Source organism: Antechinus flavipes, chromosome X (genome assembly GCF_016432865.1).
Source record: "Antechinus flavipes isolate AdamAnt ecotype Samford, QLD, Australia chromosome X, AdamAnt_v2, whole genome shotgun sequence".
Taxonomy (NCBI): domain Eukaryota; kingdom Metazoa; phylum Chordata; class Mammalia; order Dasyuromorphia; family Dasyuridae; genus Antechinus; species Antechinus flavipes.
In genome coordinates this window covers 52,848,268-52,874,859 of record NC_067404.1, presented here as the reverse complement: position 1 = coordinate 52,874,859, position 26,592 = coordinate 52,848,268, and the positions used below count along the sequence as shown (strand labels likewise).

Here is a 26,592-nt window from a genome sequence, read left to right as displayed (position 1 = left end):
AGTTACCATTGTTATCCTGAAGTCCTGCCACTTGAACTAAATGCTGCTTCATTAGACTTTTGATTGCCTAATAGCTCAACATTGACTATTCTAAGAGCCAGATATCCCACCCCTTCTTTCCTATGCCACTCCCCAATTCTTCTTAATATATGTGCTTGTTCTTGATTGCTCTCCATCCTGGAATGGTATAACTAGCTATTGAGCCGTCTGTACATAATATCCCTCCTTACTTACTTATTGATGGATAAGGATAGTTGTCCCATGACATTTCTTGTTCATCATTTGACGATGTCCAAGGTGTCCTGGGACTTGCACCTGGGGAAAGAAGAGCACCAAGTAAGACAGCAAGTTAGCCAGGATCCTACATTGGGGTACAGATTATAGATAGAGATCGATCACACAGAACTGGCTGGGATGCTCAATAACGGCATGATCCTTGAAAATTCCCTCACCTCTCTTGTCCTCAGAATTCCCATTTTCAAAAAAATGGGTGGGAGAAGAGGACCTCAAAGGTCCCTTTAACTTTAAATCTGTAAAGCTAGCTTTAAAATAGAGAGCATAGATCTGAGGCACAAATTGCCTCAGCTAGAATGGGAGAGTATTGCATGCAGATGAAAGGGAAGGACAACATTCCAGGGGTACCGTGGACTAGTAGGCCAGAAATTTGTGGCTCCATGAAAACATTAAAAGGTCATCCTGGGTCCCCTAGACCTGAGTGGTCTCTAGAAAAGTGATAATGGTCCCCTTCTAAGTAGCCAGTAGTATTCTCAGTGAAGGTGGGGGGCAATATCGCACATTTTGGTATTTTTTCAACACCAAAACAGTACTAAGTTACCATTGTTATCCTGAAGTCCTGCCACTTGAACTAAATGCTGCTTCATTATACTTTTGATTGCCTAACAGCTCAACAATGACCTATTCTAAGAGGGTTCCTGCCCAGATATCCCACTCCTTCTTTCCTATTTCACTCCCCAATTCTTAATGTATATGTTTGTTCTTGATTGCTGTCCATCTTGGAATGGTATAACTAGCTATTGAGCCGTCTGTACATAATATCCCTCCTTACTTACTTATTGATGGGTAAGGATAGTTGTCCCATAACATTTCTTGTTCATCATTTGACGTCGTCCAAGGTGTCTTGGGACTTGCAGCTGGGGAAAGAAGAGCACCAAGTAAGACAGCAAGTTAGCCAGGATCCTACATTAGGGTACAGATTATAGATACAGATCAATCATATAGAACTGGCTGGGGTGCTCAATAACGGCATGATCCTTGAAAATTCCCTCACCTCTCGTCCTCAGAATTCCCAATTTAAAAAAAGGGTAGAAGAACAGGACCTCAAAGGTCCCTTTTACCTTTAAATCTGTAAAGCTAGCTTTAAAATAGAGAGCATAGGTCTGAGGCACAAATTGCCTCAGTTAGAATGGGAGAATATTGCGTGCAGATGAAAGGGAAGGACAACATTCCAGGGGTACCGTGGACTAGTAGGCCAGAAATTTGTGGCTCTCATGAAAACATTAAGAGGTCATCCTGGGTCCCCTAGACCTGACTGGTCTCTAGAAAAGTGATAATGGTCCCCTTCTAAGTAGCCAGTAGTATTCTCAGTGAAGGTGGGGGGCAATATCTCACATTTTGGTATTTTTTCAATACCAAAACAGTACTAATGAAAGTCATCTTTTCCTGAAATCATGCTATTTGGACTAAATGCCGTCAATTTACACATAGCATATGTGGGTACCTACCCAGAATTCCCTTCTTTTCCTTCCTATGCCCCACCACAATTCTCCTTAATCTCTGTCTTTAGCCTTGATCACTAGCTATCTAGGAATAGTTTAATTTGCTATTGTCCCATCATACACTTTTTCCCTTACCTCTGCACGGGTAAGCATAGTTTTCCCCCGAATTTAAGTTTTGTGTTGTTGATTTCCAATGAGATGTTGTACCTGCATTCAAGAAAGAAAGGGACCAAGTAAGATAGTAGCTTAAGTAGTCTATTATATTGAGTTATAGCGGATAGACACATGTTAACTCGAAGAACTTCCTGGGATGTTCATTAAAGGTATGATGCTTGAAACCTCCCTTACCTGTCTTGTTCTCAGTTTCCCCATTTGTTAAATATATGATTTGGAGCAAAGGACCTGAAAAGGACCCTTTAGCTTAAAATTTGTAAGTTTATCTCCAAATGAGAGGTTATATGCCTGAGGCACATAGTGCCTGGCTTGGGATTAGGGTGCTGAGTGTATTGGGATGTGAAGGGCTATGTTCCAGGGTTTCCATGGACTGCCATTACAGCAGCCCATTGCTTCCATGATAAAATAAAAGGTCATCCTCGGTCCTCTTCTTCTGATTGGTCTCCAGATTAGTGGTAAAGCTTCTGTTCTAAGTATCCAGTACAATTCTCAGTATCATATTTTGGTATGTTTTCAACACACAAAAAAGGACTAAGCAAAGTTATCATTGCAATCCTGATGTCCTGCCACTTGAGCTAAATGCTGTTACATTATACTTTGGATTTCCTGACACTCAACATTCATCTGTTCTACAAAGTATGCCTTCCTAAATATCCCATTCCTTCCTTCCTATACCATTCCCTAAATCTCCTTAATCTGTGTCCTTGTCGTTGATTGCTCTCCATCCTGGAATGGTGTAACTAGCCATTGGCCCTTCCATACATAATATCCCTCCTTACTTACTCATGGAAGGGCAAATATACTTGTTCCATGAAACTGAATGCACATTGCTTGACTTCCAGGGCATCAGAGCACCTGCACTCAGGAAAGAAGAGCAAATAAATAAGAAAGAAGATTAGCCAGAATACTATATCGGGGTACCAAGAACAGATACATATTAAACACTTAAGACTTGGCTGGGATGCTCAATAATGGTATGATCCTAGCAAATTCCCTTTGTTCTCTTGTTCTCAGTTTCCCCATTTGTAAAAAAAAATGGGTGGGAGAACAGGACCTCAAAGTTCTTCTTTACCTTTAAATCTTTAAGCCTAGTTTTAAAAGAAAGGGTATAAGTCTGAGGCATAAACTGCCTTGGTTGAGATGGGAGAGCATTGAAGAAGAATGGGAAGAAAAACATTCCAGAGTTACCAGGGACTACCAGGCCAGGAGTCCATTGCAACCATGATGAATTTAAAAGACTTCTGCTATTTGGAATAAGTGCTGCTACCTTACACTATGGATAGACTGCTTGAGGTTCAACAATTACCTACTATATATTGGTTACTACCCAGAAATCCCACCCCTTCCTTCCTATACAGCACCACACTTCTCCTTAAACCCTGTACTTATCCTTGATTGCTAGCCATCCTGGGAAAGTTTAAATACCTATTGAGCTATCTATACATAATATTCTTTCTGACCTACCTGTGTTTGCATAAGCATAATTTTTCTTTGATTTTCCATGATATTCGTATGAGGACCCAGATGTTGTTGGCCCTTTATTAGAGGAAAGAAAAGTAATACAGCAGCTTAACCAAACTATTACATAGTGTTATGGTAGACACACCCATGCTAACACAACATTTGTGCCTTGGATGTTCATTAAGGGCATGATCCTTGCAAATTCTCTTACCCCTCTTGTTCTCAGTTTCACTATCTGGTAAATATATGGGTTGGAGCAGACCACCTGAAAAGAACCCTTTAGCTTCAGATATGTAAACCCACCTTCAATAGAGTGGGCTTGTGCTTGAGTCACAAACAGCTTGGATTGGGATGGGAGGATGCAGAATGGATTGGGGCAGGAAGGGTTGAGTTAACATGAATTACAATCCAGAAGTCCATTGCTCCCATGACTAAATTAAGAGGTCACCCTAGGTTCCCAAGTATGGATTGGTCGCCAGGAAAGCAGTGAAACTTCCCTTCTAACTAGCCAGTTGTATTCTCAGTGAGAGTGGAGGACAGTATCTCATATTTTGGTATATTTTCAACACCAAAACAGTAATAAGGAAAGTTATCATTGTTATCCTGAAGTCCTGTCACTTGAGCTGAATGCTGCTCCATTATACTATGGACTGCCTAAGGCTTAATATCCATCTATTCTAAAAGAGGTCATACCCAGATATCCCACCCCTTCCTTCCTATTCCACTCCCCAATTCTCTTTAATGTAAATCTTTATCCTTGATTGCTATCTGTTGTGCAAACTATCAATGGTTTAACTAGCCATTGACATTTCCCTATATGATATACCTCAATACGTACCTATGGAAGGGTAATTATACTTGTCCCATGAAATTGATTGCATGTTCCTTGACTTCCAAGGCATCAGAGGATCTGCACCAGGGACAGAAGAGCAATAAATAAGCTAGAAGCTTAGCCAGAATATTACATTGGGGTACCAAGAATAGATACATATTAAATACTTAAGACCTGGCTGGGATGCTCAATAACAGTATGATCCTTAGAAATTCCCTTCTTTCTTTCTCAGTTTCCCCATTTGTGAAAAAAAAATGGGTGGGAGAACAGGACTTCAAAGATGTTCTTTATCTTTAAATTTGTAGGCCTAGCTTTAAAAGAGAGGGCATAGGTCTGAGGCACAAACTGCCTTGGTTGGGATGGGCTGGAGAGGAATGGGAAGGACAACCTTCTAGGGATTCCATGGACTACCATGCTAGAAGTCCATTGCTCTCATGATAAAATTTAGAAGTCATCCTTGGTCCTCTAGATCTGATCGGTCCCCAAATTAGTGGTAAAACTTCTCTTCCAATTAGCCAGTAATATTCTCTGTGGTTATGGGGAACTATTTCCGATTTTGCTATTTTTTCGACATCACACCAATATTAAGGAAAGTTATCATTGTTACCTGCAAGTCCTACCACTTGGACTAAATGTTATATTATACTTTGGACAGACTGAGGCTCAATATTTATTTATTCTAAAAGGGTTCCTTCCCTGATATCCCACTCCTTCTTTTCTATACAGCTCCCCAATTCTCCTTAATCTATGTCCTTGTCCTTGATTATATCCATCCTGGGATGTTTTAACTAGCCATTGACACTTTCATGCACAATATCCTCCTTACTTACTTATGGAGGGGTAAATATATTTGTCCCATGAAATTTCATGTAAGTTTCTTGACTTCCAAGGTGTCAATGGACCTGCATTCAGGGAAAGAAGAGGATCAATGAGATAGCAGGTTAGCCAGAATATTACATTGGAGTACAGAGGATCGAGATATATTAAACACTAAGACCTGATGAGGATGCTCAACAACCTTAGAGTCCTTGCAAATTGCCTTACCTATTTTGTTCTTATTTTTTCACTTGTAAAAAAAATTGGGTGGGAGAACAGAACCTCAAAGATACTCTTTACCTTTAAATCTGTCAGCCTAGGTTTAAAATAGAAAGCATAAGTCTGAAGCACAAACTGCCTTGGTTGGAGTATTGAGTGGAGAGGAATGGGAAGGACAACCTTTCAGGGTTTCCATGGACAATCAGGCCAGAAAGCCATTGCTCCCATACTAAAATTAAAAGGTCATCCTTGGTCCTCTAGAGCTCTTTTGTCCTCAGATTAGTGGTAAAACTTCCCTTCTAATAAGCCAGTAGTATTCTCAGTGATTATAGAGGGCAGTATCTCAGATTTTGGTATTTTTTTCAACAATATACCAATACTGAGGAAAGTTATCCTTGTTCTCCTGAGGTTTTGTCACTTGGGCTAAATGCTGTATTATACTCTGTACTGCTTGACACTCACTATTCACCCATTCTAAGAGGTTGACTGCCCAGATATCACAACCCTTTCTTCATATACGAATTCCTATATGTCCTTGTCCTTGATCGCTCCACTCTAGAATGGTTTAACTAGCCATTCACCCTTCCATACATAATATTCCTCATTACTTACTTATCGATGGATCAATATCCTTGTCCCATGAAATTTCTTGTACATTGTTTGACTTCCAATGTGTCAAAGGACCTGCATTCGGGGAAAGAACAACACCAAGTAAGACAGCAGCTTAGCTGGAATACTACATTGGAGTATAGAGGATAGATACATATTAAACAATAAGACCTGGTGGCGATGCTCAATAACGGTATGATCCTTGCAAATTCTCTTGCCTCTTTTGTTCTCTGTTTCCCCATTTGTAAAAAACTGGATGGGAGAACAGGACCTCAAAGGTCTCCTTTACCTTTAAGTCTGTAAGGCTAGCATTAAAACGAAGGCCGTAAATTGGAGGCACAAATTGTCTTGGTTGGGATGGGAGAGTATTTAGTGGAGAGAAATGAGAAGGACATCATTTCAGGGTTACCATGGACAACAAAGCCAGAAGGCCATTGCTCCCATACTAAAATTAGGAGGTCATCCTGGGTTGCCTAGATCTGACTGGTCCCTAGAAAGGTGGTAATAGTTCCTCTCTAAGTATCCAATAGTATTCTCAGTGATGAAAGAGGGCAGTGTTTCACATTTTGGTAATTTTTCAAAACCCAAATAGTACTAAGGAAAGCCATCTTCTCCTAAAGTCTCGACAATTGGAATACATGCTACTACTTTATAATATGGAATATTATTATGGATTATATTATGGAATCCCTGCAGCTCAGCCTTCACCTAGCATATATAAGTTATCATCCAGAATTCCTGCATCATACCACAATTCTCCTTATCTCTGTACTTATTATTATTTTTTTTTGCTGAGGCAATTGAGGTTAAGTGATTTGCCCAGGGTCACACAGCCAGGAAGTGTTAAGTATCTGAAGACAGATTTGAACTCAGGTCCTCCTGATTTCAGGGCTGGTGCTCTATTGACTGCACCACCTCACTACCCCTCTGTACTTATTCTTAATGGCTAGCCATGCTGGAAAAGTTTAAATATTTATTGACCCACCAATACATAACATTTAGTTTTTACCTCCTGTGGCTGGATAAGCATATTTTTTCTTCGATTTTTTGTGTTGCTCTCGCAAGGGCCCAGGTGATGTTGACCCTTCATTTGGAGAAAAAAAAGGACCAAGTAATAGAGCAGCTTAGCCAGACTATTATATTGTTACAGTTGACAGAACTGTGCTAAACTCTAAGTGCCTTGGATGTCCATTTAAGCTATGATACTTGCAAAGTTTCTTACACCTCTTGTTCTCACTTTCACCAGTAATTAAATATATATGGGTTGGAGCAGAGGACCTGAAAAATAACCTTTTAGCTTCAAATCTGTAAACCAACATTCAATAAAGTGGACATATGCCAAGTTACAAACTGCCTGGATTGGAATGGGAGGGCGTCGAGTGGAGTATGTTGGGAAGGACTAAATTCTAAAGTTAACATGGACTACCAATCCAGAAGTCATTTCTTCCCATGACAAAATTAAGAGATCAGACTAGGTTCCCATTTCTCATTGGTCCCCAGGAAAGTGGTAAAACTTCCACTCAGATAGCCAGTAGTATTCTCAGTGAGGAGGGAGGGCAGTAGCTCACATTTTGATATTTTTTCCAACACAAAATAACACTAAGGAACATTACGATTGCTATCCTGAAGTCTTGCCACTTGAGCTAAATGCTGCTACATTATACTTTGGACTGCTCGATCCTCAATATTCACCTAATTTATGAGGGTTCTTATTCAGATAACCTACCTCCTCCTTCTAATGGCACCTCCCAATTCTCCTTAAACTATATCCATGTCCTTGATTGCTATCCATCTTGAAATGGTTTAACTAGCCATTGACCCTTCCATACATAATATACCTCCTTACTTACCTAGGGATGGGCAACGATACTTGTCCCATGCAATTCTTTGCATATTCCTTGATTTCCAAGGTGTCAAAGGACCTGAATTCATGAAGAGGACCAAATGAGATAGAAGCTCACCCAGAATACTACATTGGGACCAGATTATGGATCCATTTTTAAAAAGAACTGGCTGGAATGCTCAATAATGGTGTGATCCTTAAAAATTCCCTTACATTTCTTGTTCTCAGTTTTCCCATTTGTAAAAGAAAAAAGGGTGGGAGAACATAATCTCAAAGGTCCCCTTTACTGTTAAATCTAAGACTAGCTTTTAAATAGAGGGTATAGGACTGAGGCACAAACTGCCTTGGTTGGAATGGGAGAGTATTGAGTGCAGAGGAATGGACAGGAAAATATTACAGGGTTACTGTGGACTACCAGGCCAGAAGTCCCTTGTTTCCATGATAAAATTAAAAGGTCATTCTGGGACCTCTCGATCTGACTGGTCCCCAGAATATTATAATGGTTCCCCTCTAACTACTCAGTAGTATTCTCAGTGATGATGAAGTGCAGTATCTCACCTTTTGGTGGGCTTTCAACACCTTAAAAGTTCTAAAGATATTGATGATTGTTATTCTGAAATCCTGCCACTTCACCTAAGTGCTGCTACATTATACTTTGGACTGCCTGAGGCTCAATATTCACGTATTCTAAAAGGGTTTCTACCCTGATATCCCACTCCTTTCTGCCTTTGCCACTCCCCAATTCTCTTTATGTCTTTGTCCTTGATTGCTATCCATCCTGGAATCATTTAACTAGCCATTGTCCCTTCCATGCATCATATGCCTTCTTACTTACGTAGAGATGGGTAAATATACTTGCTCCATGAATTTCCAAGTACATTTCGTGACTTCCAATGTGTCAAAGGACCTGCATTCGTGAAAAGAGAAGACTAAGTAAGATAGCAGGTTAGCCTCATGGGTACAGAGGATGGATACATATTAAATACTGGTTGAGATGCTCAATAATGGTATGATCCTTGAAAATTCCCTTATTTCATTTGTTTACAGTTTCCTCATTTTAAAAAAATATTGGATGGGAAAACAGAATCTCAAAGATCCCCATTACCTTTAAATCTGTAAGCTTAGCTTTAAAGGAGAGGTTATAGATCTGAGGCACAAACTGCCTTGGTTGGGATGGGAGAGTATAAGCTGGAGAGGAATGGTAAGGACAACATGCCAGGGTTACCATGGACAACCAGGCCAGAAGTCCATTATTCCCATGACAAAATTAGAGAATGTCATGGGATAAGTGTATCCTATATCTGGGTCCCCTATATCTGACTGGTCCTCAGAATAGTTGTAATTGTTCCCCTCTAAATAGCCAGTAGTATCCTCAGGGATGATGAAGGGTAGTGTCTCACATTTTGGTACTTTTTCCAAAATTCAAATAGTATTAAGGAAAGTCATCTTCTCCTGATGTTCCGCCACTTGGACTAAATGCTGCTACATTATACTATGGTCTGCCTGAGGCTCAACATACATTTACCCTATAGGGACACCAATCCATAATTCCCACCCCTTCATTCCTATTGTACCCCACAATTCTTGTTCATCTCTGTACTTATCCTTGATTGCTAGACATTGAGGTAATTTTAATTATTGATCAATCAATATATAATATTCCTTCTTATGTACCTGCGGTTAGGAAAGGATACTTTTTCTTGGGTTTTTTGTATTGTTGTCCCGAGAGCCCCGGTGATGTTGACCCTTCAAATGGAGAAAGAAAAGAAGCTTGTAATACAGTAGCTTAGCCAGATTATTACATTGCTTTACAGTGGACAGAACCATGCAAAACCCTAAGAAGCCTTGAAGGTTCATTAAAGGTATGATCCCTGCCAAGTCCATTATGCCTCTTCTCCCTTTCACCATTTGGTAACTATATGGGTTGCAGCAAAGCACCTTAAAAGAACCTTTACCTTTAAATCTGTAAGCCTCCCTTCAATATCGGGCATATACCTGCGTCACAACGTGTCTGCATCAAGATTGAAGGTTGAGTGGATTTGGTTCTGAAGAACTATATTCAAGGATTACCATGGACTACCATGCCAAAACTCCATTGCTCCCATGACAAAATTAAGAGATCATCTTTGGTCACATAAATATGACATCCCCAGAGTGGTGGTAATAGTTTCATTCTAAGTAGCTAGTAGTGTTCTCAGTGATGAGGAGGGCAGTGTCTCACATTTTGGTATTTTTTTCAACACCACACCAGTATTAAGGAAAGTTACCGTTGTTATCCTGAGGTCTGCCACTTGGGCTAAACGCTTCTACATTATACTTTGGACAACGTGAGGCCCAATATTCACCTATTCTAAGATATCTTCCCAGATATTCTACCCCTTCCTTCCTGTTCCATTCCCCAGTTCTCCTTGATCTCTGTCCTTGTCCTTGATTGCTGTCCATCCTGGAATGTTTTAACTAGCCATTGACCCTTCCATACAGAATATATTTCCTTACTTACCTACGAATGGGTAGGTACACTTATCCCATGACATTTTATGTACATCTGTTGATGTCCAAGGTGTCCAAGAACCTACAGTCAGGGAATCAAGAGGATCAAGTAAGTTAACAGCTTAGCCACAATACTACACTGGGGTACAGATTATAGATACATATTAACCATTAAAAACTGGCTGGGATGCTCAATAATGGTATGATTCTTGAAAATTCCCTTACCTCTCTTGTTCTCATTTTTCCCATTTGTAAAAAAAATGGGTGAGAGAACAGGACCTCAAATGTCCCCATTACCTTTAAATCTATAAGCCTAGATTTAAAATAGAGGGCATAGGTCTGAGCTACAAACTGCCTTGGGTGGGATGGGAGAATATTTAGTGCAGAGGAAATGGAAGGACAACATTACAGGGTTACCCTGAACTACCAAGCCAGAAGTCCATTGCTCCCATGACAAAACTAGGAGGTCATGATGGGTCCTCTAAATCTGACTGGTCCCTAGAAAAGAGGTAATGGGAACCATTAATGGGTAGCCATTAATATTTTCTTTGATGATGGAGGACCTTTTCTCACTTTTTGGTATTTTTTTAAAAAACAAAATGTATTAAAGAAAGTCATCTTCTCCTGAAGTCGTGCCACTTGGACTAAATATGGTACATTACATTATGGTCTGACTGAGGTTCAATATTTACCTTCTATATGTGGGTATCTAGCCAGAATTCCCACCCCTTCCTTCCTGTGCCACAGCATAATTCTGCTTAATCTCTGTCCTTATACTTGATTGCTAGCCATCCTGGAATAGTTTAGTTACCTATTGATCCACCAATAATATATCATAAACCTTCTCCCTTACCTATGCGTGAGTAAGCATAACTTTTCTTTGAATTTGTATTATGTATTCCTGATTTCCAAAGTGATATGATACCTGCATTTGGGGGGGAAAAGGACCAAGTAAGATAGTAGTTCAGTTAACCATCTATTACATTATGTTACAATAGATAGGCATATGTTAGCTCTAAGAACAGTCTGGGATGTTCATTAACGATATGATGCTTGAAAACTCCCTTATCCCTCTTGTTCTCAGTTTCCCCATTTGTTAAATATATGGGTTGGAGCAGAGGACCTGAAAAGTACTCTTTAGCTTAAAATGAGTAAACCTACCTGCAAAGGAGAGCCTATATGCCTGAGTCACAAAGTGCCTGGGTTGGGATGGGAGGGTTTTGAGTTTATTAAAGTAATCAGGAATACCTTTCAGGGTTACTATGGACCACCATTCAAGAAGTCCATTATGCCCAAGACAAAAGTAAACAGTCATTCTGGGTCCTCTACCTCATTGGTCCCCAAATTAGTGGTAAATCTTCCCTTCTAATTAGCCCCTAGTATTCTCAGTACTATTCTCAATGATGATGTAAGGAGTATCTAGAACATTTTGGTAATTTTTCAACATCAAAAAATTACTATCATTATCCTGAAGTCTTTCGACTTGGATTAAATGTTGCAATATAATACTTTGGACTGCCTGAGCCTCATCATTCACCAGTTCTATGAGAGTACCTATGCAGAATTCCCACCCCCTCCTTCCTATACGATCCTGCAATTCTCCTTCATCTCTGTACTTATCCTTGATTGCTAGTCATCTTGGTGTAGTTTAATTACATATTGATCCATCAATACATAACATTCATCTCATGTACCTGTGTTTGGGTAACCGCATTTTCTCTTGGATATTCTGTTTTGTTCTGAAGGATCACGTGAGGTTGGGCCTTTATTTGGGGAAAGAAAAGAACCAAGTCATATAGTAACTTAGGCAGACAATTCCATTGAGTTACATAGAACAGAAACATGCAAATCCCTAAGAAGTGCCTTGGATGTTCATTAAGAGCACGATCCTTGCAAAGTCCCTTACGCCTCTTTTTCTCACTTATAGCATTTATTAAATATATGGGTTGGAGGAGAGGACCTGAAAATAACCCTTTAGCTTCAAATGTGTAAGCCTCCCTTCAATAGACTGGGCATATACCTAAGTCACAAAGTGCCTGGATTGGGCTTGAAGGTTGAAGAGTAGGAAGGATGACATTCAAGGGTTACCATGGACCACCCATTGCCCATTGCTCCCATGACAAAATTAAAAGAACTTTCTTGGTCCCCTAGATCTGACTGATCCCCAGAATGGTGGTAATGTTTCCACCCTAAGTAGGCAGTAATATTCTCAGTGATCATGGAGGGCTAAACCTCATATTTTGAAATTTTTTCAACCCCAAAACAGCACTAAAGGAATGTTATCATTATTATCCTTAATTCCTGTGACTTTGGCTAAATGCTGCTACATTATGCTTTGGACTGCCTGAGATTCAATATTCACCAGTTCTAAGAGGGTACCTACCCAGATATCCCACCCCTTCCTTCCTATGCCACTCCCCAATGCTCCTTAATTTATGTCCTTGTCCTTGATTGCTATACATCCTGGAATCATTTAGCTATCCATTGATCCTTCCACATATAATATACCTCCTTACTTACTTATGAATGGGTAACGATACTTGTCCCAGGCAATTCCATGTACATGTCGTGCCTTCCAATGTGTCGAAGAACCTGCAGTTGGGGAAAGAAGAGGACCAAGTAAGATAGCAGCTTAGCCAGGATAGTACATTGGGGCACAGAGGAGAGTTACATATTAAACATTAAGAATTGGCTGGAATGCTCAATAGCAGGAGGATGATTTAAGTCATTTAAAAAAAATTCCTTTATCTCTTTTGTTCTCAGTTTTCCCATTTGTAAAACAAAACAAACTAAACAAATAACTGGGTCAGAGAAAAGGAGCTCAAAGGCCCCCTTTACCTTCATATCAGTAAGCCTAGCTTTCAAGGAGAGGGCATAGGTCTATGACACAAAATGCTTTGATTAGGATGGCAGAGTATTAAGTGGAGAGGAATGGGAAAGGAATACCCTTTCCTTACCTATTCCAGCGTTACCGTGGACTACTAGGCTAGAAATTCGTGGCTCACATGACAAAATTAAGAAATCATCCTGGGCCCCCTAGATCTGATTGGTCCCTACAAGGGTGGTAATGGCTCCTCTCTATGTAGCCAGTAGTATTCTCAGTGACGATAGAGGATGGTATCTCAGATTTTGGTTTTTTTTTCAAAACCTAAAAAGTACTAAGGAAAGTCATCTTCTCCTGAAGTCATGCCACTAAATGCCACTACACTACATTATGGACTGACTGAGTTTTAACATACACATAGTATATGTGGGTGACTACCCAGAATTCCCACCCCTTCCTTCCTATGCTACACCACAATTCTCTTAATCTATGTCTGTATCCTTGATTGCTAGCCCTCTTGGAATAGTTTAATTTGCTATTTACCCATCAATACATCATACACCTTCTCCCTTACCTCTGCACGAGTAAGCATACTTTTTCCCTGGGTGTATGTTTTGTATCCCTGATTTCCATTGTGACGTCGTATCTGCATTTGGGAAAAGAAAAGGCCCACGTAAGATAGCAGCTCAGGCACTCTGTTACATTGTATTACATTCATAGACATATGTTAACTCTAACAACTATCTGGGAATTTCATTAAAGTATGATTTTTGAAAACTCCCTTCCTACTCTTGTTCTCAGTTTCCCCATTCATTAAACAAAATAGATTGGTGCAGAGGACATGAAATGTACCCTTTAGATTTAAATCAGTAAACATGACCTCAAAAGAGAGGGCATGTCTGAGGCACAAAGTGCTCGAGTTGGGATAGGTGGGTGTTGAATGGATTAAGGTGGCAAGGACTATATTTCAGGGTTATCATAGACTACCTTGCCAGAAGTCCATTGCACCCCCAACAAAAGTACAAGACCACCCTGTGTCCTCTAGATCTGAGTGTTCCACAAATTAGTGGTAAGCTTCCTTTCTGTGTAGCCAGTCTTATTCTCAGTGATGATGGAGGGCACTATCTCACATTTTGGTATGTTTTCAACACCAAAAAAGTATTATGGAAAGCTATCATAGTGATCTTGAAGTCCTGTCACTTGAGCTAAATGCTTTTATATCATACTTTGGACTTCCAATATCCACCCGTTCTAATGGAGTTACTATCCAGATATTCCCACTCCCTTCTTCCAATGCCAGTCCCAGTCCCAATGCCAGTATCAAGTATGTCCTTGTCCTTCATTGCTATCCATCCTGGAATTGTTTAACTAGACACTGACCCTTCCATACATAATATATCTCCGTCCTTACCTGTGGATGGGTGACGATACTTGTTCCATGTACTTCCACGTAAGTTTCTTGACTTCCAATGTGTAAAACGACCTGCAATAGAGAAAGAAGAGGACCAAGTAAGATAGCAGCTTACCAGAATACTTCATTGGGATACAGAGGATAGGTACAAATTAAATAATAAGAGCTGTCTAGGATGCTCAGTAACAATATAATCCTTGAAAATTCCCTTACTTCTTTTGTTCTCAGTTTTTCCATTAGTAAAAAAAAAAATTCTTGGGAGAACAAGACCTAAAAAGTCCCCTTTGCCTTTTAATCTGTAAGCCTCTCTTTAAAGATATAGGTCTAAGGCACAGACTGCCTTAGTTGGGATGGGAGAGTACTGAGTAGAGAGGAATGGGAAGGACAACATTCCAAGGTTACCGTGGAATACCAGGCCAGAAGTTCATTGCTCCCATGATAAAATTAAGAGGTCATCCTGAGTCCCCTAGATCTGACTGGTCTCTAGAAGAGTAGTAATGATACCCCTCTATGTAGCCAATAGTATTCTCAGTGATGTTTGAGGGCACTATCTCACTTTTTGGTATATTTTCAACACCAAAAAATATTATGGAAAGTTATCATAGTGATCTTGAAGTCCTGCCACTTGAGCTAAATGTTTTTACATAATACTTTGTATTACCTAATGCTCAATTAACAATTCTAGTGGGGGGGTTATTACCCACATATCCCACCTTTTCCTTCCTATGACAGTCACCACTTCTCCTTGTCCTTGATTGCTATCCATCCTGGAATTGTTTAACTAGACATTGACCCTTTCATACATAATATACCTCCTTACTTACCTATGGATGGGTAACGATACTTATTCCATGAAATTCCATGTAAATTCCTTGACTTCCAATGTGTCAGAGGACCTGCATTCAAGGAATGACGAGGACCAAATAAGATAGAAGTTTAGCCAGAATACTTCATTGGGCTACAGAGATAGATATTAAGTGCTAAGACCTGGCTGGGATGCTCAATAATGGTCTGAATCTTGAAAATTCCCTTACCTCTCTTTTTCTCAGTTCCCCCATTTGTAAACAAAATTGGGTGGGAGAACAGGACTTCAAAAGTCCCCTTTACCTTTAAATCTTTAACCCTTGCTTTAAAGGAAAGGGCACAGAACTGAGGGGCAAATTGCCTTGGTGGGATAGGAAAGCATAGGCTGGAGAGGAATGGGAAGGAGAACATGCTAGCATTACCATGGACAACCAGGCTAGAAGTCCATTGTCCCCATGACAAAATTAAAAGGTCATCCAGGGTCCCATAGATCTGACTGATGCTCAGAATAGTAGTAATGGTTCCCCTCTAAGTAGCCAGTAGTATCCTCAGTGATGTATCCTCAGTCTCACATTTTGGTATTATTCCAAAATCCAAATAGTACTATGGAAAATCATCTTCTGAAGTTGTGCCACTTAGACTAAATGCTGCTACATTACACAGTGGACTGCCTGAGGATCAGTGTTCCCCAAGTACCTAACCAGAATTCCCACTTCTTCCTATAGCACACCACAATTCTCCTTCATCTCTGTACTAATCCTTGATTGTTAGCCATCCAGGTATAGTTTAATTACCTACTTATTCATCAATACATAATATTCCTTCTTACATACCTGTGGTTGGGTAAGCGTATGGTTTTTTTGATTGTTCTCCAGGTGGCTGACGTGATGCTGGTCCTTCATTTGGGGAAAGAAAAGGACCAAGTAATATGGTAGGTTACCGAGACTATTGGTTTGTAACAGTGGACAGAAGCATGCTAAACCCTAACAAGTTCCTTGGATGTTCATTAAGGGCATGGACCTTGCAAAATCGCTTAGGCCTCTTCTTCTCACTTGCACCATTTGTTAAGTATATAGGTTGGAGAAGAGGACCTGAAAAAGACCCTGCAGCCTTGAATCTGCAAAGCTACCTTCAATAGACTAAGAATATAACTGAGTCACAAAGTGTTTGGATTGTGATTGGAGGTTGAAGAGTGGATTCATATAGGAAGGACGATTTTCAGGCATTGCCATGGCTTACCCATCCAGAAGTCTATTGTTCTCATGAAAAAAATTAAGAGAACTTCCTTGATCCCCTAGATCGGACTGATCCATAGAATGGTGGTAATGGTACCACTCAAAGTAGCCAGTAGTATTCTCAGTGATGATGGAGGGCAGTATCTCAGATTTTGGTTATTTTTTCAAACTGAAAACTGTACTAAGGAAAGTTTTCATCGTTATCCCTAAGTCCTGTAACTTGGGTTAAATACTGCAACATTATAATTTGGACTGTATGTGGTTAAATATTCACTTATTTGAAGAGGGTTCCTGCTCAGATATCCCATCCCTTCCTTCCTGTGCCACTCCCCAATTCTCCTTAATTTATGTCATTGTCCTTGATTGCTATACATCCTGGAATCATTTAACTAGCCATTGATCCTTCCACATATAATAGCCCTCTTTACTTACCCATGAATGGGTAACGGTACTTGTCCCAAGACATTCCCATGACATGCCGTGACTTCCAAGGAGTTAAAGGACCTAGATTTGGGGGAAGGAACAGGACCACATAAGATAACAGCTTGGCCAGAATACCCCATAGGGGTACAGATAATAGATACTTATTTAACATTTAGAACTGCATGGAATGTTCAATAACAATATGATACTTTAAAATTCCCTTACCTCCCTTATTCTCAGTTTTCCTATTTGTAAAAAAAAAATGGAGAAAAGGACCTCAAAGGTCCCCTTTACCTTTAAATCTGTAAGGGTAGCTTTCAAGGATAGGGTATAAGTCTGAGGCACAAACTGCCTTGGTAGAGATAGAAGAATATTGAGTGGAGAGGAATGAGGACAGAATTCCAGGGTTACTGTGGACTACCAAGTCAGAAGTTGGTTGTTCCCATGGTAAAATTAAGAGGTCATCCTGGGCCCAGTAGATCTGACTGATCCCTAGAAAAGTGGTAATGGTACCCCTCTATGTAGCCAGGAGTTTTCTCAGTGAAGATGAAGGGTAGTATCACACATTTTGGTGTTTTTTCAAAACCCCAAAGTCCAGAGGATAGTCATCTTCTCCTTAACTCCTGCCACTTGGATGTTGCTACATTGCACTATGGACTGCTTGAAGTTCAACATTCACCTACTATATGTGGATGTCTACCCAGAATTCCCACCCCTTCCTTCCTATACTACACCACAATTCTCCTTAATCTATGTCTGTATCCTCGAATGCTAATACTCTTGGAATAGTTTAATTTGCTATTGATCCACCAATATATCATATACTTTCTCCCTTACCTTTGCGTGAGTAAGCATATTTCTTCCCAAAATGGATGTTTCGTATTCCTGATTTCCAGTGTGATGTTGTAGCTGCATTCGTGGGGAAAGAAAATGTCCAAGTAAGATAATAGTTTAGGCAGTCTGTTACATTGCATTACACTTCATAAACACATACTGAACCCTAACTCCTGTCTGGGATGTTCATTAAGGGTATGATGCTTGAAAACCTTTTATCTCTTGTTCTCAATTTACCCATTTGTTAAACAAAATAGGTTGGAGCAGAGCACCTGAAAAGTACTCTTTAGATGTAAATCCATAAATATGCCTTCAAACGAGAGGGCATATGTCTGAGGCACTTTGTGCCTTGGTTGGGATGGGAGGGTATTGATGGGTTAAGATGGTAAGGATGACGTTTCAGGGTTACCATGAACTAACTACCTTTCCAGAAGTTAATTGCACCCTCCCCCCACAAAATTAAAAGATCATTCTGGGTACTCTAGATCTGAGCGTTCCCTAGATTAGTGGAAAAGCTTCCCTTCTATGTAGACAGAAATATTCTCAGTAATGATGGAGGGTACTATCTCATGTTTTGGTATGTTTTCAACACCCAAACCCCCCACTAAATAAAGTTTTTATTATGATCCTGAAGTCCAGCCAATTTGGCAAAAATGCTTCTACATTATACTTTGGACTGCCCAAGGATCAATATTCACATATTCTAAGGGGGTTACTACACAGATATCCCACCCTCCCCTTCCTATGCCACTCCCCACTTCTCCTTAATCTATGTTCTTATCCTTGATTACTATACATCTTGGAATGGTTTACTAGACAATGACCCTTCCATACATAATATCTCTCCTCACTTACAATTGGATGGGTCACGATACTTCTCCCAGGCAATTTCATGTAGATTCCTTGACTCCCAATGTGTCGAAGGATCTGCAGCTGGGGAAAGAGAGAACCCATTAAGATAGCAGTTTAACCAGAATAATACATTGGGGTACAAAGGATAGTTACATATTAAATAATAAGACCTGGTTGGGATGCTGAATGATGGTATGGTTCTTGCAAATTCTGTTACCTCTTTTGTTCTCAAATTTTCCATTTGTAAAAAAATTGGGTGGGAGAATAGGGCCTCAAAAGTCTCCTTTACTTTATATTTATAAAGGTAGCTTCAAAAGGGGGACATAGATCCGAGGCACAAACTGCCTTGATTGGGATGGCAGAGTATTGAGTGTAGAGGAATGGGAAGGACAACATGCCAGTATTACCATGGTCAATCAGGCTAGAAATCCATTGTTCCCATGACAAAATTAAATATTTGACTAGTCCTCAGAATAGTGGTAATTGTTGCCCTCTTCATAGCCAGTAGTCTCCTCAGGGATGATGGAGGTCTGTCTCATGTTATTTTTTCAAAATCCAAATAGCACTAAGGAAAATTATCTCCTCCTGATGTCCTGCCACTTGGACTAAATGCTGCTACATTACACAATGGACTGCCTGCGGCTCAACATTCACCTCGTATATATGAGAACCTACTCCAAATTCCCATCCTTTCCTTCCCGTACCCTACCACAGTTCTCCATCTCGGTACATATCCTTGATGGCTAGTCATCCTGGAATAGTTTAAATATATATTGATCCATTAATACATAATATTCCATCTTAAGTACCTGTGGTTGGGAAAGCACATGTTGTTTGTGACTGTCTGTTTTGTTGTTCTGATGGGTCATGTGATGTTGTAGCTGCATTTGGGGAATGAAAAGGACCAAGTAAGATAATAGCTTAAGCAGTCTATTCCATAGCATTACAGATCATAGACACATGATATGCCCTAAGGACTCCTGGGATGTTCATTAAAGGCATGATGCTTAAATGCTTCCTTTGTTCTCTTGTTCTCAGTTTCCCCATTCGTTAAACAAAATGGGTTGGAGCAGAGGACCTGAAAATTACCTTTTAGATTTAAATCTGTAAACATGCCTTCAAACAAGAGGGCATTTGTCTGAGGCACAAAGCCTGGGATAGGATGGAGGGTATCGAGGGAATTAAGATGGCAAGGACTACATTTCAGGGGTACCACAGACTATGTTTCTAGAAGTCCAATGCACCCATGACAAAACTTAAAAATCATCCTGGGTCCTCTAAATCAGAGTGTTTCCCTGATTCACAGTAAAGCTTCCCTTCTACATAGGCAGCAGTATTCTCAGTGAGGATGGAGGGCACTATCTCACATTTTGGTATCTTTTCAACACCAAAAAAATACTATGGAAAGTTATCATTGTGATCATCAAGACCGGCCACTTTGGCAAAATGCTTCTACATTATACTTTGGACTGTATGAGGCTCAGTATTCACCTATTTTAAGAGTGTTTTACTCAGAAATCCTACCCTTTCCTTCCTAGTCACTCCCCACTTCTTAATCTATGTCCTTGTACTTGATTACTATCCTTCCTGGAATGGTTTTACTAGACAATGACCCTTCCATACATAATATCTCTGCTCACTTACCTATGGATGGATCACGATACTTGTTCCAAGCAGTTCCATGTACATTACTTGACTCCCAATGTGTCGAAGGATCTGCAACTGGGGAAAGAAAAGGACCAATTAAGATAGCAGCTTAGCCAGAACACTATATTGGGGCACAGAGGATAGATACATATTAAATACTTAGACCTGGTTGGAAAGTTCAATAACACTATAATCCTTGCAAATTCTGTTACCTATTTTAATCTCAGATTTTCCATTTGTAAAAAAAAAATTGAGTGGGAAAACAGGACCACAAAAGTCCCTTTTACTTTTTAATGTGTAAGGGACCTTTAAAATAGGGGATATAGATCTGAGACACAAACTGCCTTGGTTGGGATCTTAGAGTATTGAGTGGAGAGGAATGAAAAAGAAAACAGTCCAGGGTTACCATGGACAACCAGGCCAGAAATCCATTGCTCCCATGACAAAATTAAATATCTGACTAGTCCTCAGATTAGTGGTAATTGTTCCCCTCTTAGAAGCTTAGAAGGATGATTGAGGGCAGTCTCACATTTTGGTATTTTTTCAAAATTCAAATAGGAAGAAGGAAAATTATCTCCTCCTGATGTCCTGCCACTTGGACTAAATGCTGCTACATTACACAATGGATTGCCTGAGGCTCAACATTTACCTCGTATACATGCAAACCTACCCAGAATTCCCACCCCTTCTTTCCTGTACTCAACCACGGTTCTCCTTCATCTCAGTACTTATCCTTGATGGCTAGCCATCCTGGAATAGTTTAAATATGTATTGACCCATTAATACATAATATTCCTTCTTACATACCTGTGGTTGGATAAGTATATGTCGTTTGTGGCTGTCTGTTTTGTTCTTCTGATGGGTCACGAGATGGCATACCTGCATTGGGGGAAAGGAAATGACCATGTAAGATAGCAGCTCGGCAGTCTATTACATTGCGTTATAATTCATAGACATATGCTAAACCCTAAGAACTGCCTGTGATGTTCATTAAGGATATGATGTTTGAATACTCTCTTCATTCTCTTATTCTCAGTTTACCCATTTGTTAAACAAAATGGGTTGGAACAGAGGACCTGAAAATTATCCTCTAGATTTAAATCTGTAAACATGCCTTCAAACAAGAAGGCATATGTCTGAGGCACAAAGTGCCTGGCTTGGGTGGGAGGGGAATTGTGTGGATTAAGGTGGTAAGGTCTATATTTCAAGGTTACCATGGACTACCTTTCCAGAAGTCTATTGTGCCCACAACAAAATTAAAATTTCATCCTGGGTCCTCTAGATCTGAGTGTTCTACAGATTAGTGGGAAAGCTCCTCTTCTACGTAGCCAGTAGTATTGTTAATGATGATGGAAGGCACTATCTTACATTTTGGTATATTTTTAGCTCAAAAAAACTTTAGAAAATTATCATTGTGATCCTGAAGTCCTTTCACTTGGGCAAAATGCTTCTCCATTATACTTTGGACTGACCAAGGAACAATTTTCATCTATTCTATGAGTGTCACTCCCCAGAAATACCACCCACTCCTTCATAAGCAACTTCAAAGCTTTTCCTTAACCTCTGTCCATATCCTTGATTGCTATCCATCCTGGAATAATTTAACTAGCCACTGACCCTTCCATACATTAGTTACCTATTGATGGGTAAGTATAGTTATCCCATGAAGTTTCATGTATATCCCGTGATGTCCCAGGTGTCCAAGGACCTGCATTCAGGGAAAGAACAGGACCACATTAGATACCAGCTGAACCAGAATATTACATTGGGGTACAGAGGATGGATATATGTTAAACACTAATACCTAATGAGGATGCTCAACAACGTTATGATCCTTGCAAATTGTCTTACTTCTCTTGTTCTCAGTTTTCCCATTTGTAAAAAAAATGGACCCCTCAAGGGTCCCCTTTAATTTTAAATTTGTAAGCCTAGCTTTCAAGAAGAAGGCATAGATCTGAGGCACAAACTGCCTTGGTTGGGATGGGAGAGTATTGAGCAGAGAAGAATGAGAAGGATGATATTCCAGGGTTACTGTGGACTACCAGGTCCAAAGTTCATTGATCCTATGGCAAAATTAAAAAGTCATCTTGGGTCCCCTAGATCTAATTCATCCCTATAAAAGTGGTAATGGTATCTTTCTATGAAACCATGAATTTTCTCAGTGAAGCTGGAAGGCACTATCTCATATTTTGGTATTTTTTCAAAACCCCTAAGTTGTGAGGATAGTTATCTTCTCCTGAAGTCCTGCCACTTGGATTATACGACGCCACATTGCACTATGGACTGCTTGAAGTTCAGCATTCACCTACTACATTCATATACTATATGGGTGTCTACCCAGAATTCCCACCCCTTTCTTCCTATACTACACCACAATTCTCCTTAATCTATGTCTGTATCCTCGATTGCTAGCCCTCTTGGAACAGTTTAATTTGCTATTGACCAACAAATACATCATATATCTTCTCCCTTACCTCTGCGAGGATGCTTCTTTCCTGAATTTGCGTTTTGTATTCCTGATTTCCAATGGGATGTTGTTCCTGCATCGGGGAGGGGGGGGGGGAAGAAAATGACCAAGTAAGATAGTAGCTCAGGCAGTCTGTTACATTGTGTTACACTTCATAAACACATGCTGATCCCTAAATACTGCCTGGGATCCTTGAAAGCTCCCTTCCTTCTCTCTTGTTCTCAGTTTCTCCATTTGTTAAACAAAATGAGTTGGAGCAGAGGACATGAAAAGTACCCTTTAGATAAAGTACTGGGCTGGGATGAGAAGGTATTGAGTGGATTAAGGTGGTAAAATCTATGTTTCAGAGTTACGATGTACCACCTTTCCAGAAGTACATTGCACCCCGCACAAAATTAAAAGATTATCCTGGGTCCTCTAGATCTGAGTGTTCCCCAGATTAGTGGTAAAGCTTCCCTTCTACATAGGCAGCAATATTCTCAGTGACGATGGAGGGCAGTATCTCATAGTTTGGTATGTTTTCAACACCAAAAAAAGTACTATGGAAAGTTATCATTGTGATCCTCAAGACCAGCCACTTGGGCAAAATGCTCCTACATTATATTTTGGACTGAATGAGAATCAATATTCACCTATTCTAAGAGGGTTCCCACCCAGAAATCCAGTCCCTTCCTTCCTATGCCACTCCCCACTTCTCTTTAATCTGTGTCTTTGTCCTTGATTGTTCTCACAATATCCCTCCTTTCTTACCTTTGTATGGATAACGATACTTGTCCCAAGAAACTCCACGTATATTCCTTGACTTCCAATGTGTCAGAGGACCTGCATATTGGGAAAAAGAGGACCAATAAGATAGCATCTTACCAGAACACTACATTGGGGTACAGAGGATAGGTACATATTAAATACTAAGACCTGGTTGAGATGCTCAAAAATGGTATAATTTTTGCAAATTCCTTTACCACCCCTTCCTTCCTGTACCCTACCACAATTCTCCTTCACCTCTGTACTTATCCTTGATGGCTAGCCATCCTGGAATAGCTTAAATATATATTGATCCATTAATACATAATATTCCTTCTTACTTACCTGGGGTTGGGGAAGTATATGTCGTTTTTGATTGTCTGTACAGCTCTCCTGCTGGCTCACGGTATGATGTAGCTGCATTTGGGAAAAGAAAAATGACCAAGTAAGATATCAGCTTAGCAGTCTATTACATTGCGTTTTAGTTCATAGACACATGCTAAACCCTAAGAACTGACTGGGATGTTCATTAAGGGTATGATGCTTGAAAACTCCCTTCCTTCTCTTGTTCACAGTTTACCCATTTGTTAAACAAAATGGGTTGGAGCAGAGGATTTGAAAAGTACCCTAGATGTGAATCTGTAAACATGCCTTCAAACAAGAGGGCAATTGTCTGAGGCACAAAGTGCCTGAGATAGGATGGAGGGTATTGAGGGAATTAAGATGGCAAGGACTACATTTCAGGGTTACCATGGGCTATCTTTCCAGAAATCCCTTGCACTCATGATAAAATTAAAAGATCATCCTAGGTCTTCTATATCTGAGTGCCTCACAGATTAATGGGGAATCTTCCCTTCTATGTAGCCAGTAGTATTCTCATTGATGACAGGGATGAGGCCCTATCTCACTATCTCACATTTTGGTATGTTTTCAACACCAGCCTCCCCTCCCTCCCCCCACTAAATTAGGTTATCATTGTGATCCTGAAAGACTGCCAATTCGGCAAAATACTTCTACATTATACTTTGGACTGCCCAAGGGTCAATATTCCTGTATTCTAAGGTGGTTATTACCCAGATATCCCACATTCTCCTTCCTTTGCCATTCCCCAGTTTTCCTTAATTTGCTTCCTTGTCCTTGATTGCTATCCACCATGGAATGGTTTTACTAGCCATTGACCCTCCCATACACAATATCCCTCCTTACTTACTTTTGTATGGATAATGATCCTTGTCCCAAGAAATTCCATGTATACTCCTTGACTTCCAATGTGTCAGAGGACCTTCAATAGAGGGAAGAAGAGGACCAAGTAAGATAACAATTTAGCCAGAATACTTCATTGGGGTACAGAGTATAGATACCTATTAAACACTAAGACCTGTTTGGGATGCTCAATAACAGTATGGTTCTTGCAAATTCTGTTACCTCTTCTCACGTTTTCCATTTGGAAAAAAAATTGAGTGGGAGAACAGGCCCTCAAAAGTCCCATTTACTTTTAAGTAAGCCTAACTTTAAAATAGAGAGCATAGGTCTGAGGCACAAACTGCCTTGGTTGGGATGGCAGAGTACGAGTGGAGAAGAATGGGAAGGACAACGCTCCAGTATTACTATGGCCAACCAGGCTAGAAGTCCATTGCTCCCATGACAAAATTAAGATATATGATTAGTCCTCAGAATAGTGGTAATTGTTCCCCTTTTAAGTTGCCAGTAGTATCCTCTGGGATGAAGGAGGGCAGTGTCTCACATTTTGGTATTTTTTCAAAACTGAAATAGTACTAAGGAAAATTATCTTCTCTTGATGTTCTGCCACTTGGACTAAATGCTGCTACATTACACAATGGACTGCCTGAGGCTCAACATTCACCTAGTATATATAGGAACCTACTCCAAATTCCCATCCCTTCCTTCCCGTACCCTACCACAATTCTTCACCTCAGTACTTATCCTTGATGGCTAGCTATCCTGGAATAGTTTAAATATGTATTGATCCATTAATATACAATATTCCTTCTTACTTACCTGGGGTTGGGCAAGCATATGTTGTTTTTGACTGTTTGTTTTGTTCTGATGGTTCACAGTAGGTTGTACCTGCATTTGAGAAAAGAAATAGACCAAGAAAGATAGTAACTTAGGCAGTCTATTCCATAGTGTTACAGATTATAGACACATGATAAGCCCTAAGACCTGCCCAGGATGTTCATTAAGGGTATAATACTTGAAACTCTCTTCATTCTCTTGTTCACAGTTTACCCATTTGTTAAACAAAATAGGTTGGAGCAGAGCACCTGAAAAGTACCCTTTAGATGTAAATCTGTAAATATGCCTTCAAACGAGAGGGCATATGTCTGAGGCACAAAGTACCTGGGTTGGGATGGGAGAGTGTTGAGTGGATTAAGGTAGTAAGGACTACATTTCAGGGTTACCATGGATGACCTTTCCAGAAGTCTCTTGCACCCATGATAAAATTAAAAGATCATCCTAGATCTTCTATATCTGAATGTCCCACAGTTTAGTGGGAAAGCTTCCCTTCTACATAGGCAGCAGCATTCTCAGTGATGATGGAGGGCACTATCTCACATTTTGGTATATTTTCAACACCAAAAAAATACTAAAGAAAGTTATGATTTGTGATCCTGAAGTCCGGCCAATTTGGCAAAATGCTTCTACATTATACTTTGGAATGTCTAAGGCTCAATATTCACATATTCTAAGGGGGTTACTACCCAGATATCCCACCTCCTCCTTCTAATGCCAGCTCCCACGTCTCCTTAAACTATGTCTATGTCCTTGATTGCTATCTATCCTGGAATGTTTTACTAGCCATGACGCTTCCATATATAATATAATATCCCTCCTTACTTACCTTTGTATGGATAACGATACTTGTCCCAAGAAATTCCATGTATATTCCTTGACTTCCAATGTGTCAACGGACCTGCACTCAGACAAAGTAGAGGACCAATTAAGATAGCAGCTTAGCTAGCGTACTACATTGGGGTACAGAGGATAGATACACATTAAATACTAAGACCTGGTTGGGATACTCAATAACACTATGATCCTTGTAAATTCTGTTACCTCTTTTGTTCTCAGCTTTTCCATTTGGAAAAAATTGTGTGGGAAAACAGGACCTCAAAAACCCCTTTACCTTTAAATATGTAAGTTAGATTT

General features: G+C 40.0%; 1 protein-coding gene and 1 long non-coding RNA gene across 2 annotated transcripts in view; both read right to left on the bottom strand.

Annotated features, from left to right (window-relative positions):
- The window catches only part of LOC127542576 (uncharacterized), a 55,841-nt gene extending 32,345 nt beyond the window's left edge, over positions 1-23,496 (bottom strand). Inside the window, exons 1-29 of the mRNA XM_051968306.1 lie at positions 23,428-23,496; positions 22,685-22,750; positions 21,847-21,918; positions 21,018-21,089; positions 20,208-20,285; positions 19,373-19,444; positions 18,567-18,644; positions 17,715-17,786; positions 16,887-16,958; positions 16,053-16,115; positions 15,240-15,311; positions 14,416-14,487; positions 13,579-13,650; positions 12,701-12,772; positions 11,875-11,943; positions 11,034-11,105; positions 10,191-10,262; positions 9,365-9,436; positions 8,526-8,597; positions 7,698-7,769; positions 6,857-6,931; positions 5,851-5,922; positions 5,034-5,105; positions 4,210-4,281; positions 3,375-3,446; positions 2,694-2,765; positions 1,872-1,943; positions 1,071-1,151; positions 235-315 (exon numbers count right to left, since the gene is read on the bottom strand). Coding sequence (XP_051824266.1) covers positions 235-315; positions 1,071-1,151; positions 1,872-1,943; positions 2,694-2,765; positions 3,375-3,446; positions 4,210-4,281; positions 5,034-5,105; positions 5,851-5,922; positions 6,857-6,931; positions 7,698-7,769; positions 8,526-8,597; positions 9,365-9,436; positions 10,191-10,262; positions 11,034-11,105; positions 11,875-11,943; positions 12,701-12,772; positions 13,579-13,650; positions 14,416-14,487; positions 15,240-15,311; positions 16,053-16,115; positions 16,887-16,958; positions 17,715-17,786; positions 18,567-18,644; positions 19,373-19,444; positions 20,208-20,285; positions 21,018-21,087 — 1,891 coding nt within the window. The 5' untranslated portion in view covers positions 21,088-21,089; positions 21,847-21,918; positions 22,685-22,750; positions 23,428-23,496. The remainder of the gene's footprint in view (positions 1-234; positions 316-1,070; positions 1,152-1,871; positions 1,944-2,693; positions 2,766-3,374; positions 3,447-4,209; positions 4,282-5,033; positions 5,106-5,850; positions 5,923-6,856; positions 6,932-7,697; positions 7,770-8,525; positions 8,598-9,364; positions 9,437-10,190; positions 10,263-11,033; positions 11,106-11,874; positions 11,944-12,700; positions 12,773-13,578; positions 13,651-14,415; positions 14,488-15,239; positions 15,312-16,052; positions 16,116-16,886; positions 16,959-17,714; positions 17,787-18,566; positions 18,645-19,372; positions 19,445-20,207; positions 20,286-21,017; positions 21,090-21,846; positions 21,919-22,684; positions 22,751-23,427) is intronic.
- Positions 23,497-23,764: 268 nt separating this feature from the next.
- On the bottom strand, positions 23,765-26,360 carry LOC127542577 (uncharacterized). The gene is made up of 4 exons (XR_007948724.1): positions 26,285-26,360; positions 25,441-25,509; positions 24,632-24,703; positions 23,765-23,838 (listed from the first exon to the last, which is right to left on the bottom strand). It is a non-coding gene; the product is annotated as an uncharacterized LOC127542577 (long non-coding RNA).
- Between the last annotated feature and the right edge of the window lie 232 nt (positions 26,361-26,592).